Genomic DNA, 17,421 nt, shown 5'->3' with positions numbered 1-17,421 from the left:
GCAGAGTCTGTATAAATATTTACAATTCGTCCCTTTGCCAATTCACAAGCTGTGGTTAAAGCTTTCAGTTCAGCCAGTTGTGCTGAGCAAGGCTGCTCACAATGTTGAGAAATCACAGGTACAAATTCATCTTTGTTTCGCTTCACCACAGAAAAACCAGCATGATTTCCCAGATGGTCTCTGAAACAAGAACCATCCACAAAATAATCAGCTTCAGCATGCATTATAGGTGTAGACTCTAAGTCTGGTCTAAGACAGGTAAAAGCTAATGATTCAGCAACACAATCATGTGGAGTACCCTCATCTTCCAAAGGTATGTAATTTGCTGGATTTACAGTAGTACAATGTTTTATCGTTACATCTGGATATGTTAAAAGAGTTGAATATGCCAAGCTTCTGGCCTGCGTCAAAACAAATCTGCCTTGTTCCAACATTTCAACCACCTTGTGGTGTGCATATATAGTCACTGGGTATCCCATAGTCAAAGTAGAAGCTTTCTCATAAGCATAATATACAGCAGCAAGTCCTTGATAACAAGGGGGATATCCCTGTGCTACACTATCCAGTTTTGTGCTATAAAAGGCAATGGGTTGTTTTCCTCTTCCCTTACAGGTTTCCTGCATCAATACTGCAGAAGCATATCCTTCTTTTCTATTGGCCACATACAAATGAAAGGGTTTCATATAATCAGGGCTCGTCAGAGCTGGAGCACTTTGCAGTTCTCTTTTAATTGACTCAAATGCTATTGTTGCATCACTATTCCATGTAAGTGGGGCTCTCAAATTTTGCTGTCCTGCCTGCTTCATCAGGGCTCTCAACGGGGCAGTTTTTATTGCGTAATCCTCTATCCAATCTGAGCTGAACCCAGTCATGCCCAGGAATGTCATCAATTGGCTTTGTGATATTGCTTTGGTTTTATAAGCAATTATTCTACCCAAGTACTCTACTTGGGGAAGGCAATACTGTAACTTTGTCTTCGAGGCTTTGTGTCCTCCTTCAGCTAATTTTGTTAGAACCTTAATAGAATCTCTGTGACATTGTTCAAGGGTAGGGGCACAAATTAACAAGTCATCAACATACTGCAGAAGAGTGCTATCCAATACCAGATCTTCCAAGTCAGCTTTTAACAGCTGATTGAATATATGAGGGCTATGGCGGAACCCTTGAGGGACCCTAGTGTATGATATCTGAGTCCCTTCGTAAGTGAAGGCAAACAAGTGCCTGCTGCTCTCAGCCAATGGGATGCTGAAAAAGGCAGAACAAAGATCAATTACTGTAAAATACTTTGCATCAGGTGGCACATTTGTAAGCACGGTGTGAGGATTCGGAACTTCTACTGGCCAATCTTCCACTATTTCATTGATTGCCCTTAAGTCATGTACCAAACGCCATTTTGCCTTGTCTGCTTTGATAACAGGCAGTATAGGGGTGTTACAAGGACTAGATGTTTTAAACAGCACTCCTGCTGTAATTAGTCCATCTATGGTTTCCCTGATGCCATTTATTGCTTCAGGTTTCAATGGGTATTGGTATTTGTTAGGCAATCTAGTTCCTGGTTTTGCTTTGATATCTATAGGGCTAGCAGATTTTATTAGCCCTACATCTGTGTCATGTTTTGACCATAATTGATCAGGAACCAATTGCTCCATTTCTTTGAGAAGCTCTGTTTGTTTTATCTCTTTTTCTAGGATGGTTTCCAACCTCTTCATCATCCTTTTTTATCATTTCTCTAATTATTTTCATATTTTTCAGGAAATTAATTCCTTCATTTTTGAACAGGTTCAATACTTCCTGTTCTACCTTTCTTTTTTCACTACGTTTCTTGTTTTTGTCCTTTGGTTTATAATTCTTTATTAAGCCTTCCATTTCCTCACACACTGTCACATCAAAGGTACCACTTTCTGGCCATATCGTTCTTAAGTTTTTGGTTCTTGCAGCCCACTTTTTGGATATTTTTTCTATTGAGTCTTTACATACTGGGTATTTGGATCCCAACAGATCTACAGGAGTGACTGACATTTTTAAACAATTTCTTGCAATAGTTTTCACACAATAAAACACTTCTTTCTTTTAATTAATTTCTTTTATTATATCATTATTGGTATTCAAATCAACTTTATTTCTTTAACAAATCATTTTTAATCTTTATTTAATTCTTTCATTAAATCATTATTTGATTTTCAAATCAACTTTGTTTCTTTTTTTAATCATTTGCTTTACTGGAATTCAAACCAAGATCTGGAGTTTTCTGGGGCAATTTCCATTACCAATTTTCTCAAAGTCACCGCCACAAACTGTTGAGGGATTACTTCTCCCAGATTATTGGTACGCAATTCTCTGTTTGACCAATTTACATATCGGATATCTGCAGAGACTCTCAGCTCAGGATGGGTAATGAGCCGCCCAGTGCATCCCTGTCCCAATGGATATCCCTCCAGCTGTCCTACACCAAAGTACCTGCCTGCCAATAGGTCTAATGGGATTCTTTGAATAAGCAATGTCGTTGCTGATATGCCTGGGGGTTTGTTAGCCTTTTTAAATTGGTATTCACAGACTTCGTTCAAAAAAGATCTCAACACTTCAACTTTGCAACACTCTTGTGTTATCTTTTTCCACTGAACGTAAGGCCACTCTTGTTGGGCAGAATCTAAGTTTCGAATTTCTGTTAGTTGTTTCAAGTACCAATCTTTCCTTTCATCAGTCAGATTCTGCTCTCTCCCCTCTTCGTCAATGAATGTTGATTCTTCCCAAAAGTGGTTACTAATTCCCCTAGTTTCAACCAGCACTCTTGCTAGGGTCTGTATTCTAGCCTGAAAGGCTTCACATCGTTCATATTTGAGACCCGGCCCCTCTTCAGCCATGCATATGGTAACTCAGTGAACTGAAACAAAACAAAATAAGGCAAAAATCACTAATGGGGAAATAAATCTCAATCTTGAAATTCAGATATTATTCATAATCACAAATTGACAATGAAAACAGTTTCAAAATTATCAATCCCAAATAATCAATCTTCCATCATCAATAGATGAAAAGAAATCTCAAAATTTCAAAATAAATAATTAAATGAATTGAAACAAAAAAGGAAAGTAATAAACAGAGCCAAACAAAAATCAAAACTTCAAAGTTAAAATCAGTAGCTTCAAAAAATTGAAACAATCAGATATTTAAAAAGCTTCAAGGCCAAAAGCCAAAAACCAATAACTCAATAAGTAAAACAATAATTAAATCAAATGAGAGTCTTGACTTCAAGATTCAAAAGTCAATATATCTCAAAAAATAAAAATAAAAACTCCAAAAGTTCATTATACTGAAATAATAAAACAATATAATAAAATCTCTAAAACTCCAAAGTTAAAATCAATGATTCAATCTAAAATATTAAAATAAAAGAAAAATGTCTCAACCTTCAATTGTAAAAATCAACAAACTAAAAATAAACCAAAAGTGAAACAATAAAGTAAAGGTTTACTATTGGGGAAGGGAGATTTCAAAGCATGGGTCTGAATAGTTTATTTATGTAAATCAGTTGTAAAAAAGAAAAGTCTTAAAAACAAAAAACTTAACCAATAAAGAAAAAGTTTCAAAATAAACTCTAAACTACTCTCATATAAAAATAAAAATCTGCTAACATATCCTCTTAGGCCACATAACACCTATTTTTGTTATGGTCTCAATTTTTTAATATATAAGATCAGTCTTCTGTATTTGTCTCCATAATATAATCTTTTATTGAAAGCCAGCTTTCTCAAAAATTCTTATAACAGTATTTAAACTCATTTTTTAAGCTAAAATGTTACTCCAGAGAATAAGTAATAGATATTTGTATTTATTATTTATTATAGTTTCCTACTGTCTCCCTAGATCTTCAGTTTTTCATGCATGATTTCTCACAGACACACAATTGCTACTTTTTTCTGGGCGTATGGCCAATAAGCCCCCACCTTCTCCTCTCTCAGTTCTTTTCCAGCTTTTCTGATACACAGACACTTACACAGACAATTTAGACAGACAAGACACAGATTTCACTTCTTATGCGCATCTATAGGCCTCACATCTTATAGAATAAATATCTCACTGCTCACTGCTGGCAGTCTCACCGCACACATGCAGGCGGTCTCCGCACACATGCAGGCGGAATAAATATCATACTACACACATGCAGGTAGTTCACCGCACACATGCAGGCGGTCTCCGCACACATGCAGGCGGAATAAATATCTTACTGCACACATGCAGGCAGTTTCACCGCACACATGCAGGCGGTCTCTCAGTCCCCTCTTGGGATAAACTAAAACTACAGGCAGTATCTTTACTGCATATCCAATCATCCATCCCATTCATACCTATTTTGTTGAGATCTGAAACCCTCCTGCAATTTCATTAAATTGTTCTTTTTGACTGGAGAAGCTTTTTATAGACATCAACCACACCCAGAACTCACCTCCAGCAGACCACACAGATGTTAAACTTAAACTATAAGCAAAAATATGCTCACCTAGAATGCGTGCTTGATCTGTGTAGTCAGCCGGGTGGCGTGCCCTCAGGTGTAGTCAGATGTCTTCAGCCTCTTTCCAGTCCCTGTTCGGGCGCCAAAATATGATGTGGTAAAAGTCGATCTTGAAGTTCAAAAAATCTCTCAGACAAAGAAGGTTCAGGTGTCAAGGAGTTAACTTTATTTGATCAGGCCAAACAAAGTGAGATGTCCCCAGTCATCTGAAAACCAAGTGTTTTCCAGCCTACAGTTATAGTGAAACTTAGGAAAGGAGGTGCTTTCCTAAACCAATCAGGTAAATTCCCTTTATCTTTTATTTTTTATTATCCAATCATTCTTGTCTGCCACTATTATTTTCTAGGCAACAAGGTTTGTATCTAATGGTGGAATGTCGCTTTACTTGGTTTTTAAAAATAAGTTTTCCAGTTGGTACCAGTTTTCAGGCCACAAAGTGAACAACATGTTCAACCTTCTGAATTTTATCTAGGTCAGGCCTTAAACAGATCCAAAGACATCACTGAATTTTATATTGCTGAAATCTGGTCTATACTTGGTTAAAATGATTAAAAATATACTTATATGTTCAAACAACACTCAATCAATGCTTAAGTATACTGATTATGTCATTAAATCATTAAATCATCTTCATATATTCACTTGTATAATAGTTATTGGTCTGATTATTAACACATCTATGGTAATATCATTCCTATGAATTGATTATTAACACATCTATGGTAATATCATTCCTATGAATACTTCTTATAAGTGGGATGTACAACAGAGCCCAAAAGTGCACATATGCACAAAATGACACAAAATGATCAGAATTATGCACAATAGTCCTCACATCACTTCCGTTCACATGTAAAATGGTGAGAGTGTAGCAGAAGCTAGGTTGCAAGTAGAGCGTTGAGCCTATAGTCTCAGTGCTCAGCATAAAAAAACTATGAAAATGCACTAAATCCATTTATCAACACAAAATCGTCTTTGTTATGAAGCATGACAAAAAATAATAGCATAACTACCTTTTTTGTTGTTTTTAAATGCCAAACTGTCATCCACCTTACATCACTTCAGAGGTCCTAATGCCAGTTCGAATTCAAATTGGTAAATGCTTCGTTTGAGAACGTCAGCCCTCTTTATTGGTTCCGGAACTATCCAGTTTGATAATTTTAGGATATTGCTTGTGTATATGTGTAGCTGGCCTTACTTTTAAATTGGTGTCGTAAGCAAATACTGTATATCATTACATGGTTTGCAGTTTCTTTCCTCCAGGGGGTGCATTGGAGTTGAGTCCTACTGACCCTCGCTGGGTCGGTGCATGGTGGATGGGTTTGCTCATCACTGCTGGAGCTCTCGTTGTTACCTCCATTCCTTACTTTTTCTTTCCCAGATCCCTTCACGTGGAGAAGGTTAGTCATGCCCTTGAAACTACCCAATAACAAATGCATATGTCAGAATTAATAAGATACAACTGTGTATGGAATTAAGAATGCAAAGTGTTAAGAAACAAACAAAAATATGCAATAAGAAAAAAACTATGATGATGAAAACATTCAACTCACTTGCAAAAATGTAACGTGGTTTTCAAATAAACTGCATTTTTTTCTTACCAGATTTCTAATTTTCCTTTTTGCAAATCATGGTTTATGAATTCGTTGCTAGAGTTTTCATTTGCACTTTCAGAGTTTTCGTTTACGCTTCTCAAGTTCTCCCTTTTGAGGGAACTTGCGCAGCGTCACCATAGCAACATTATGGGAACGCAATGCCCACACCGCCATGCTACCAAATGCCTGCAGCGTGTGTGAACCAAACACGGTCAAGACAACAGTACTGGGATCCCAAAGAGGGGCGGTATAAGTTATAAAACCTAATAAAAGTGAGCGGCAAGGACCACCCTGCCGCATGACATATGTCCTGAAGTGAAGCCCCTGACCCTTGGAGGCCTTAGAGGCAACCATACCCTGAGTAGAAGGGGCCCTCACAGTGACAGGGAACGGTATGCCATGAAGTTCATAAGCCAGCGAGATGTCCACTATCCACCTGCTTAAGGTGTGCTTGGTCACCGGGAAACCCTTCCTGGGCAAACCAAAACAAACAATCACTGCTCAGACTCCACTGAGCCGTCTTATGAACATGAACGTCCAGTGCTCGCATAGGACACACAAAATTCAGCTTCTCCCGGTCCGTGCTTCCAAACAGGCAAGACAAAAAGCCTTCAAAACAATGAATGAAACATAATAAAAAATGTAGGTCAATACCAATACCAATAATGACAGAAAGTTCCCATGATGGAACCCTAGTGCAGCTCACAGGCCTTAACCTGCGAGTGCCATGATGGAAGCAAACTAATAGCAGGTGTCTACCCACTTATGAACCTTCCAAAAGAATATGATAAGCAGAAGCTGCTGCTACATAAACCTTAAGAGTAGAAGGAGTTAGCCCAGCAGAGAATTGCTTCTGCAGAATTCTCAGAACCACATCAACGGGGAAGTTAACTGGGTCCCTCAGAAGAGCTAGACACCTAGATGTGAAGATTCTCCACTTTAGCGCATAAGGCTTCCTCGTGGAGAGAGCTCTGGAGTTAAGTATGGTCTCCACAACCTCAGCTTGGAAACCTGAGTCTATGAGCCTGGCCCCCTCAGAGGCCAGACCCAAAGTTACCACAGGTGGGGGTGAAGAACTGCAATTCTGGATTCTGCCAAGGGCTCTCAAGAAGAGACATAATGTCCGAAAACCACACTGTGGTGGGTAGAATGGGAGCCTTCAGAGATGCAGACAGAGGGGATAGATAGCCCGCAAACGTCTGTTCAACCTCTGGCATTGTCCCATAACCGTGGTCCCTCGCCCCCGAAATATTAGAGTAGATGTTGGACTGGGGTGAGAACATACGGGCTAAATACGGATGCCTCCACGCAGAGGCGAACCTACATTAAGTGGGGGCCAAAGGCAAAATTATTCAATGAGGCCCTTCTGACATTTTTTTGTGAATATTTATTTGTCCTAAAAATAGAATTGCACATTGATCAAATAAAAGTATAGTCAAAGCACATGTGATACAACAAAATTTTTACTTTTACAACATTAAATGTCAATGCCCAAATATTTATCATATATTACCAATACGTAGAAAATTATGAAATGCTCCTATAAAGGTATGGTTAGCATCAATTTTGTTTTACACTTTTCTATTAGTCTTAATAAATATATTATCTTAATGTAGCAAAGCTCAATAAAACGGAAGGAAGGAGGTGGGAACCGGCGAACATTTAAACATTTTAATAAAACATAAATAAACAATAAATAGCAGTAAAACAGGCCAGCAGCCCCTCACGGACGACTGCCGGCCACACGAACATAAACAAAACTTAACTAATGTCCGGGCCCGGTCCTCTCTCGCCGTCTACTCCTGTCGCTCGGCCTTTCATGCTTCCGATCTCCTCTATGCTTCTTTATAAACGGCTCTCGTCACGCCTCCCTCGTCACATACCCCCATCGCCCCTCACAGGCCGGGGGGGTAACCACAGACTAAATCTAGACTAAAGACGCATCTTTTTAATCTTGCATATACTACTCTTCCATAATATAAATCTTCAGAGGGTTTAGGCTGCATTAGTTAGATCAACCGGAACCAAAAACACAACTGATGTACTTGTTGCATCAAAGAGTACAGAACAGTACTCTACTCTCAGCCAGTCTTGTCTCATTGTTCCAAGGTTACCACAGCGAGCAGGATGCAGTTCATGGCCTGACCTGATGGTAGAGCGGAGAATGGGAAGTGGGGACCTGACAAGAGCTGAGATGATAGAGCTGGATAAAGAAGGACGCGGTCTCTTGACATGTCTTCACCACAAAATTTCAAATGCTATTAGATTATTAATGATAATCTTAAACTATAACTTATTTTATTATTAAGTTTATTTATTTTATTTAGCGTTGTTGTGCAAGCTCTCTGGAGCTTGTGCAGAGGCAGCAGCTTTTGCCAGAGGGGAACTGGAATCCCCTGGTTGGGCCTGGGTTCTCCTGAGGTTTTTTTTCTCGATTAGTTTTTTGCGTTCCTCGCCACCGTTTGCATACTGTTTTTGCACTATCTGCCTGACCGGGGGGGCTGCTTTAGAATTTTAAAGTTTTACTTAATTAATATTGCATATAGGAATTTATAGTCTGTTATATTTGACCTGTGCTTCTCTCTCCTTTATCCTAAATGTGTGCTCTCACTGAGCGTGTGTGTGTGTGTGTGTGTGTGCGCGCGTACTTGTCTGTGTACATACGTGTGTGTGTGTTCTGTGTGTGTGCGTGCGCATCCGTGTGTGTGTGTGTCTCTATGTGTGTTAGTACGTGTGCATATTGTGTGTGTGGAGTGTTTTGTATGTGAGTATGTCTGTCTTCTGTGTTTTCAACCGTTTCTTGTTTTTGCAGGTACAACTTTAATTATTTTGCTTATAGTCAACATGTCTCATGTACAGCTGCTTTGTAACAATGAAAATTGTAAAAGCGCTTTATAAATAAAGTTGAGTTGAGTTGAGACTGTGCCTACTCCCCCCCCGGGGGTCAGTCCCAATGGCCCCAGTGCCTGGGGGTATGGACCGACGAGACGAGAGAATGGAGACGGAAGCACCAGGGGTGACAGGGGCGGGAGAGAGGAAAAAAATAGTCCGGTTCCCAGACACGCTGTCGCTCGGTCCTCAACCAGCCGAGAGGCTCTTCCTCGCGGTGCCATGCGGTGGTACGGTGATGGCCAGATGAGGGCAGCCGGCAGGAAGTCCCCCGCTTCCTGCTCCTCCCCTACACGGCGGATGGCAGCAGGCTCCGGCCCATGGCAAGCGGGGCTGACTCCTCCGCTCCCTCCCGGAAGACAGCCACCCCACCTCAGACCCAGGGGCACGGCAGCGAGGTCCTCGTGTCCTGGCGGTGGCTCCTCCAACCGAGGGCAGCTGGCCGCAGGTCCCCCGCTTCATGCTCCTCCCCGATCCGGCGGACGGTAGCAGGCTCCGGCCCAAGGCAAGCGGGGCTGACCTCTCCGCTCCCTCGTGGATGGCAGCCACCCCACCTCGACCCAGGACACGGCGCGAGTTCTTCGCTCCACCCGGGCACACGCTCCATCACCACCGCCTCGGGCAGCCGCTCGCAGACATCCCTCGTCCGTGCTGCCCGAACACTTCAGCACCACGATCCCCCTCAGCGCGAGAACTCTTTGACAGCATGTCCCTCCTTCCTCCCGGGTTTCGGCACCAATGTAGCAAAGCTCAATAAAACGGGAAGGAAGGAGGCGGGAACCGGCGAACAATCAAACATATTTAATCCAAAATAAATACACAAAAAATACCAAAAGAAACAAGCCGGCAGCCCCTCGCGGACGAATGCCAGCAACACGAACATAAACCAAACTTAACTAATGTCCGGGCCTGGTCCTCTCTCGCCGTCTACTGTCGCTCGGCCTTTTATGCTTCCAATCTCCTTCGTGGGAGATACGAGGCCGGTGTGGCGCCCAGCTGACGCTCATTATCAATCACATCACCGGCCTTGCTTCCTCCTCCCACGGCTCTCGTCACGCCTCCCTCGTCACACTTAATAACAAACTTTATTATTCAAAGGGAATAAACTCTGATAAGCACTTTATACTGTCCGTCACTTCTGTGCAAGACTTTGAGTAAAATAAAATGTTTTAAACCTAAATGAAAATAGCCTCAGGATTGTTTTCTAAAGTATGCCTTCATGGATGTAAAGCACTTTATTCGGAGGTAAACAACTGTATAGTGTGTTAATGAGGCAAAAACTTGAGAGAGTGAAAACATTACAGTAGATGGGAAACTGTATTGTATTGCCCCAGCGGGGGTCACATTATGTAAACTGCATTTATAACAAGGAACTGCACATATGCAGATGTCATAGCAAATAGGAGCAAATACACACACCTTATTCTCTTTTTCTGAAGTTCACTCCGCACTGCGAGGCTGTGGATTGAAGAGCGTGCTAAATAAAGACGAGGCGGAACCAAAGTCTGCCACTTTTGTCATGTGTTTCGCAGATATCATAGCCCGCGTAGCGGTAGAGAGGGCACAGCAAAAGGGGTTGCCTAAATGTTGTTGAGCGTTTTATTAAGATGACATTTTCTGACTGTTTCAATGGTCGGCCATCGGGGCCTCCCTCAAAAGCAGGGCCCAAGGCAATTGCCTGCCTTGACTGCCCCATTCCTACGCCTCTGCCTCCACGACCAAGACAACTTGTCGTGGAGGTCTGAAAATAAATAAAGGTTCCACTTTGGAGGCTGCACCGGCTGCTTTTAATATCAGTCCAGACTAAGCTAAACTGACCCTGTCTCCTCAGCGAGATCCATGTGCATCCCCCAAGAGTGCCTCAGGGAAGCCGCTCGCAGTGCAGGTCCCTTAAGAGTTGACTGTGCATGCTGCACCCCTAAACACATCACACACAACTTTTGCATGTCCCTGTCTGTAATATAATGCAGACATGGAGAGACGTATGATCTACATTGTTTGTTCGCCATGCCTCAAACATACACACGCAGTCACTTGCTGAGGCATAAGAAGTGTGAAGAGGCCTTTTTTGGGATGCCCTTTATACTTTATACTCATTACCTCATTAATTGTTTATTTGACACACATGCTTCAAGATGCAGCCACGTCGAGGCAATCCCATAGCGACTCAGCTTGAGTTCCCTCGATAAGGAACTCCAGAAGAAAATTCATAAACCACAATTTGCAAAAAAATAAAAAAAAAAGAGTTAAAAAGAGTGATTTTCTTCTTTCTCATTGCATATTCTTGTTCGTTTCTTAAAAGTCTGCGTTCATTTTATTTGGTTCAAAAATAATTCCATACTGGTGGTAATCCTGTTCATGTTAACAGAAATCAACTCCAAATCTGTGATTTATTTCTTATTAAATCTGAGTTTCATTACTGAAAGTGTGATTCTGTCTGTAACTACACACTACATAAAAACAACTGAAAGTTACAAGCTTTTTGCAGAGGCTCCAAAATAATGCAATATTCTGATATTTTTATTTGTAGATAATATTTGTAGATAATGTTATGTGTAACTATGGAGATAAAGGAGTAGAATGAAAATGTAGTCATTTAATAAATCCACAAGGAAAAGTCACTAGAGAACAAAGGATAACAATCAACATCATTACTGAACCAAACAACAGACCTAAACACAGGGTTTAAATAACAGGGGAAATGTAACTAAAGGAAACGGAAACAGTTGAAGAAATAATTAACAACCAAGGAGATAAACTAGGAAACACAGGTAGACCAATGAGGGTGTAGAGCAGAGGTTCTCAACTGGCCCGCAAGATCCATTTTTAGAGTTTAGCCCCAACCCTGACAAAACACACCTGAACAAGCTAATCAAAGTCTTCAGGAATTGGCGCTTTCAACTTAATGCGGGGCTGCGCAGATTGCTTGTCGTATCACATTAAAGTACCGTGAGAGTGATTCAAAAGCATACAGGGCGGTCTGCACTTGAATCACTCTCACTGTACTTTAATATCATACGCCGATAGGTCTGTGCGGCGCTGCATTAAGTTGAATGCACCTATTCCTAAAACATTGATTAGCTTGTTCAGGTGTGTTTTATCAGAGTTGGGGTTAAACTCAGCAGGAAAATGGATCTTGCGGACCAGAGTTGAGAACCCCTTGTGCAGAGAAAACTAAATCAAATTGGAAAAAAACAGAACTAAACAAGACAGAAAAAGCTTTTTAACACTAAAGTTTACCTTACCTGCAAAGCTGGCCATGGTTGCACTTATTGAAGTGCTGTTTTAGAACTTAATGTGTGCTTGCTCCTTGTATTGCACCAATTTAAAAGTCTTGTCCTGCAGATTTTCAAACCGGATGCTGAAATCATGAAAGATGCCCACAACAAGACAGAGAGCTCCATGCTGGATTTCTTAAAAAGTGAGTCTACTCACATCAATAATGGCTAGTTAAATAAATCTGCATGTGACACAGGCTACTAGTAGTTATTACTAAAACAAGATCTAAGATAGCACTTACAAATTTACAACCAGAGCATTATTTGTAAGTAACTATTTTATTCATGCTCATGTCTTCAATGTGTCCTCAGAACTAAATTAAATACATTATGGCCCGGTTTCACAGACAAGGCATAGCTTAAGCCAGGACTAGACCTTAGTTAAATAGGATATTTACAGCACTTTTATAAAAATGCCTTAGAAAAAAAATATTACTGGTTTGCATCTTGAGAAAAAACAATGGCACTGACATATTTTAAGATATGTCAGAGCAAGTTATTTTCAGTTAAAACAGGTCAAACATTCATTTGGGACTACTCTTAAGCCTTGTCTGTGAAACCGGGCATATATGATTAAAGTTGACTTTGACTTTCTCTAAATGCCTTTTGCACTGTAAACGGTTGACCATAACAATTGCTTAATTTATTCCAAGCATCCTGATAAGCTGCACTGTCTGTTCTAAAGAAAATGCCTTCCAACACATTTTTTGCAGGGCCACTGACATATTTCTTCAGGTAGAATAATTTATCAGCGACAGAAACACCCTTCTTATCAATGAGAGCTGTAAAGGATTGTTTGAACTCAAAGAAATGAATAGGATCGTCCGTGAATACAGGAGGTTCTGGGGCTGGTAATTTACTTATGGACATATTATCCTGGAAAGCTTGAACTAGTAAAGGTATATCCATTGCTGCAGATGAATGGTTTGTACTCTTAATGTCGTTGCACGCTTGAGACAAGTTTGGGTCCTTTTTTGGATGGAGTTGATGGCTATCCAACTCTTCCTTTACACCACCACAGACTTCCGATACACTAGATTTATCTTTAGCAACCTCCTGATTGTACACATCCAGTTTAGCTTGGGCCGCTTTTAAGTTCTTTTGTGCTTTAATACGTTCCAGCTCCTTTAATTCAGTTTCAAGAATTATTTTATGCTGTTCTTCTAAATTGCTGTATCCTTTCCTTTTGCCTTGTCACTTCTATAAGAGCTTCACATTCAACTTGCTTGGCTGCCACCTCTGCTGCGGCATTCACACGTTTAACTTCTAGACTTGATACGGTTGAATGACGGCTAAAATAGCTACCACTTTCTTTACTAATGTGCGAGGCAGTTGAACCAAATATTGAATGGGCACAGTCATTGTTTAATAAAGAACGAAGGCGTTTTTTCTTTCTTACACTGTCAAATTCTCCATCTACACCTGCCATCCGTTCGTTAACAACTTTAATGATGTCGGCTGTGACCGCTTCACATGCATCTACCTTTCGCCTCATTTCAATAGTTGGCGACACTCGTTGCCGGACTTCATCATAAGCACTGAAAACTTTATTCTTCACCGCCTCTAAAGACTCGGCTAAAATAGCTAAATGAGTCTCTGAAATTTCTGTTTTAAGTTGCTCACGTATACTACGAGCTTCCATTTTCCACTGGTTATAAACAAACCTTTTCTCCTTTTTCTGTAACTCTTCTTCCTGATAAGCTAACATTTTTTGAGTCGGAACAAGCGCCCGTTTTGAACTGCGAAGACTTTCTTCTTGAGTTTCTACTAAAGTACTACACTCATCCTGCGCTTCCGCACCGGGTTCTGACATTGACATTTTACACACAATTATACACACACTTTACTATTAACTAAATCAATTGGCATACACTGTTTAGTTCATTTGTAAGTATATACATGTGCATCAGTGTCTTGCCTTATGCCATATTTGCAACAGCTTCGCAACAAGAAAGATCGTCCCTTTAAAACATGCCTTCATTTACCGTACTCACTGTTACACGTAAGCATCAAGTCCAATCTGATCAACTGCTGCTCGTAAATCCATGAGGTCATGCATCATGCGTAGGTTTGTTGTAAAGGTTTTCATCCAAGAAGTACACTATGACAGTCCTTTAGAATTTGACACCATCATTGATGATAAGCGTTGAAATCAGAATACCTTTGTAGCCACTCAGCAAACCGAAGGGCAAGTTCTTACTGTAGCTCTCTGATTCGAAAGAAAGATAGATTCTTCTACTGATGGTTCACACGCCTTTATTCATACACCCGTCTTCATCACATTGCGATTAAAATCGTTATGAAGTGTGAAATCCACCGTAAGAACTGACACGTGTCCACAAAAACAGAAAAACAAACATAACAATGAATGAGCAATAAAAAAAAATCATCAAATACAAATAAACCCATAATACCCAACACATAAACAAAAATATACAATAAATAAATAACATTTACCTTGGTCTCCATTCAAAACCAGGAGCTAGAAAACCTTTAATACGCTATTAGCCTTAGCGCAAGCTATCGGTGTGCGTTTGAGCTTGACGCAACTCCACTTGCTCTTGAAGCTCTATGAGACACACATGTTTCATATCCATTCCATAAACAGCCTTATCAAAATAAAAGTCCTTGGTTAACACACATAATGACTCAACGGTAAATGTAGACAAAAAAATATATACTCAATTTCGTAAGCTTTAAATAAAATAAATAATTACAAATTAAACAAATATTGCAAACGTAACAATGCTGGTATAATTCCTGATATATCACTACACATCATGTTATATATTTAGATGCATAAAAACATGCAGTTTAGTAAGGCATAAATAGAGTAGCTTCTAATTAATATAATAAAAAAGTCTACACAAATTGACTAATGTTAGACTAACCTAGCTTTCACACATATTTAAAGAATTTGCGTTGATTTTCACGAGGACAATGGACTTCATCGGCACTCTTGTAGCGAACTTTGCCTGTTTAATTCAATTTGTGTTTATTTGTATATCGCACAATATAAAAAACTGGGGCTGTCAACGTTAATGCATTAACGCATGCGATTATTTTTTTCCAGATTAACGTGTTAAAATATCCTTTGTCTAGCCTTACATTATATAATCACTCTCTTATTCATGTACAGGCTTTTAAGCCACTTAAGCGATTTTAAACAGTTGCTTTGACGCGGCAAAATGAAAAGCGAGGTCCAGTCTGGTGTATACGGTCACGGGCTAAAGGCTGCGTCAGTGAATCTCTTTCAGAATCTGTCAGACAGCGTATCAGTATTAAGTTCTCTTTCCTGCTTGAATGAATAAAACCACACAAGATTATGCCAGACAGGCCATTTTGTCTCAAATTTTCGTAAGCACAGACTTCAACATGTTAAACAAAATCTTAAATGAATGCAAAGAGTTGTGAAAACTGGAGTGGTGTCAGTTCCCTTTCTGTCGGTCTCTCGACGTTGTGTCGAGCCGAAAGATGGGGTTTGACTTGAGAACCTATCTTCTGAATATTTAGAAAAGGCCAATGAAATTGGCGAGTGAAATTGGCATGCCGGACTCCGCCCCGGATATCCGGGTATAAAGGAAGACGGCATGCTGCATTCATTCACCTTTTGTTCTTCTGAGCCTTCGATCTTATGATCACAAATCGGATCTACACTGATCTATTTTCTACTGGAATCTGTACGACATGGTGGAGCGGAATGTCCCTTCCTGCAGCGACTTCCCCTGGGCATCTCTGCAGTTCTGGAGGTGTTCGAGTTATTTTCTTTTTTTCTTCTAAAAGAGCAAATTTCCCCCAGCACTCGCGGCTGGATACGTGGTACCTCAGGTCTGAGCGCAACTCCAAGCCGCGCCCGGCCCCGGTCCCGTTTTTCTCGGAAGTGCATGAGGGGCTCAGTAAGACGTGGAACGCCCCCTCATGGCTCGTTTTCGTCAGACCAGCTCTGTCGCCCTTACTTCCCTCGATGGTGGGGCAGCCCGGGGCTATGTCCTAGAGAGCTCGACCTAGACTCCCATCCAAAGCGTGTAAGTTTTTGGCATCCCTGGTGTCGAAGGCTTACGCTGCTGCGGGCCAGGCTGCCCCATCCCTCCACGCTATGGCCATCCTGCAGGTCCATCAGGCCAAGGCGTTGAAGGAGCTCAACAAGGGTAAAACTGACTCAGGGATAATGCAGGAACTCCGCACCACCACCGATCTCGCCCTACGGGCAACGAAGGTGACCGCGCGGGCCCTGGGTCGGGCGATGTCCACTATGGTGGTCCAGGAGAGATACCTCTGGCTTAACCTTGCGCAGATGCAGGACGCTGAGAAAGTTCGCTTTCTCGACGCACCCATCTCGCAGGGTGGGCTGTTTGGTGACACCGTCGAGGACTTCTCTCAGCAGTTCTCGGCGGTGAAGAAGCAGACGGAGGCCATTAAGCATATCCTGCCCCGCTGTGACTCAGCCGCCTTCCGGCCGTCGAGATCCCGTGCGGCGTCTGCTTCCCAGCAGCCCCGGCCCTCCTCGACGCCGGTTCCGGCTCCAGCGCCCCCCAGCCAGGCAGCCTCCCGGAAAAGGACGTTGAAGAGGAAACCGCCACCCCGTCAGCAGCTGTCGCGGAAGCAGAAGCGGCCATGACGGGAAGACCCCAGGGAGATCGAGTTCACCATCGGGCTCCATTGCTGGTCGGTCGGATAGGGACAGTTCCTGCCCCGACTCACCATCTGTTGCCCCCCGGGGGGCCAGCGCCCACTTACTAAAAAAGTTTCCTCTCTCTCTGGGTTGTCATTACAGCCGATCTCACCCTCGTCACGATGGAGGGACTGCAACTCGACGTTGTGTCATGGCGAGGCGCAACGTTGAGTATAATCACCAGCCATCAGCACTCTCAGTCAGACAGTGCGTTGAGCTGTGTAATCGCCAGGCAGGAAAAATAGCAGAGCCGATCTCCTCCCCGGGGGCCCTCCCCCGGCAAGGGATCCCTCCCCCAGCAAGGGATCCGTATTGCTGGCCATCCAACCACCCCCCGCGGGGACGATGAAGCAGATCAAACCCCTAGTCCCCCTGTCTCGGTTCCTGGGAGCTTGGCTCAGCTTCCCAGGCCGTCAGGCTGGCTAGGGAGGACGATCCGTCTCGGCTACGCGATCCAGTTCACCAGACGCCCTCCCA

The 17,421-nt window shown here is 41.9% G+C and overlaps 1 protein-coding gene across 1 annotated transcript in view; it reads left to right on the top strand.

The window, feature by feature from the left end:
- Nucleotides 1–5,748: 5,748 nt before the first annotated feature.
- LOC130550300 (solute carrier organic anion transporter family member 2A1-like) overlaps nucleotides 5,749–17,421 on the top strand; it is a 73,495-nt gene continuing 61,822 nt past the window's right edge. The window contains exons 1-2 of the mRNA XM_057327721.1: nucleotides 5,749–5,910; nucleotides 12,340–12,415. Of these exons, the coding sequence (XP_057183704.1) occupies nucleotides 5,749–5,910; nucleotides 12,340–12,415 (238 nt within the window). The remainder of the gene's footprint in view (nucleotides 5,911–12,339; nucleotides 12,416–17,421) is intronic.

This window comes from Triplophysa rosa, unplaced genomic scaffold, assembly GCF_024868665.1.
Source record: "Triplophysa rosa unplaced genomic scaffold, Trosa_1v2 scaffold284_ERROPOS145926, whole genome shotgun sequence".
In the NCBI taxonomy this organism is placed as follows: domain Eukaryota; kingdom Metazoa; phylum Chordata; class Actinopteri; order Cypriniformes; family Nemacheilidae; genus Triplophysa; species Triplophysa rosa.
This window is presented reverse-complemented; position numbering and strand designations above follow the sequence as displayed.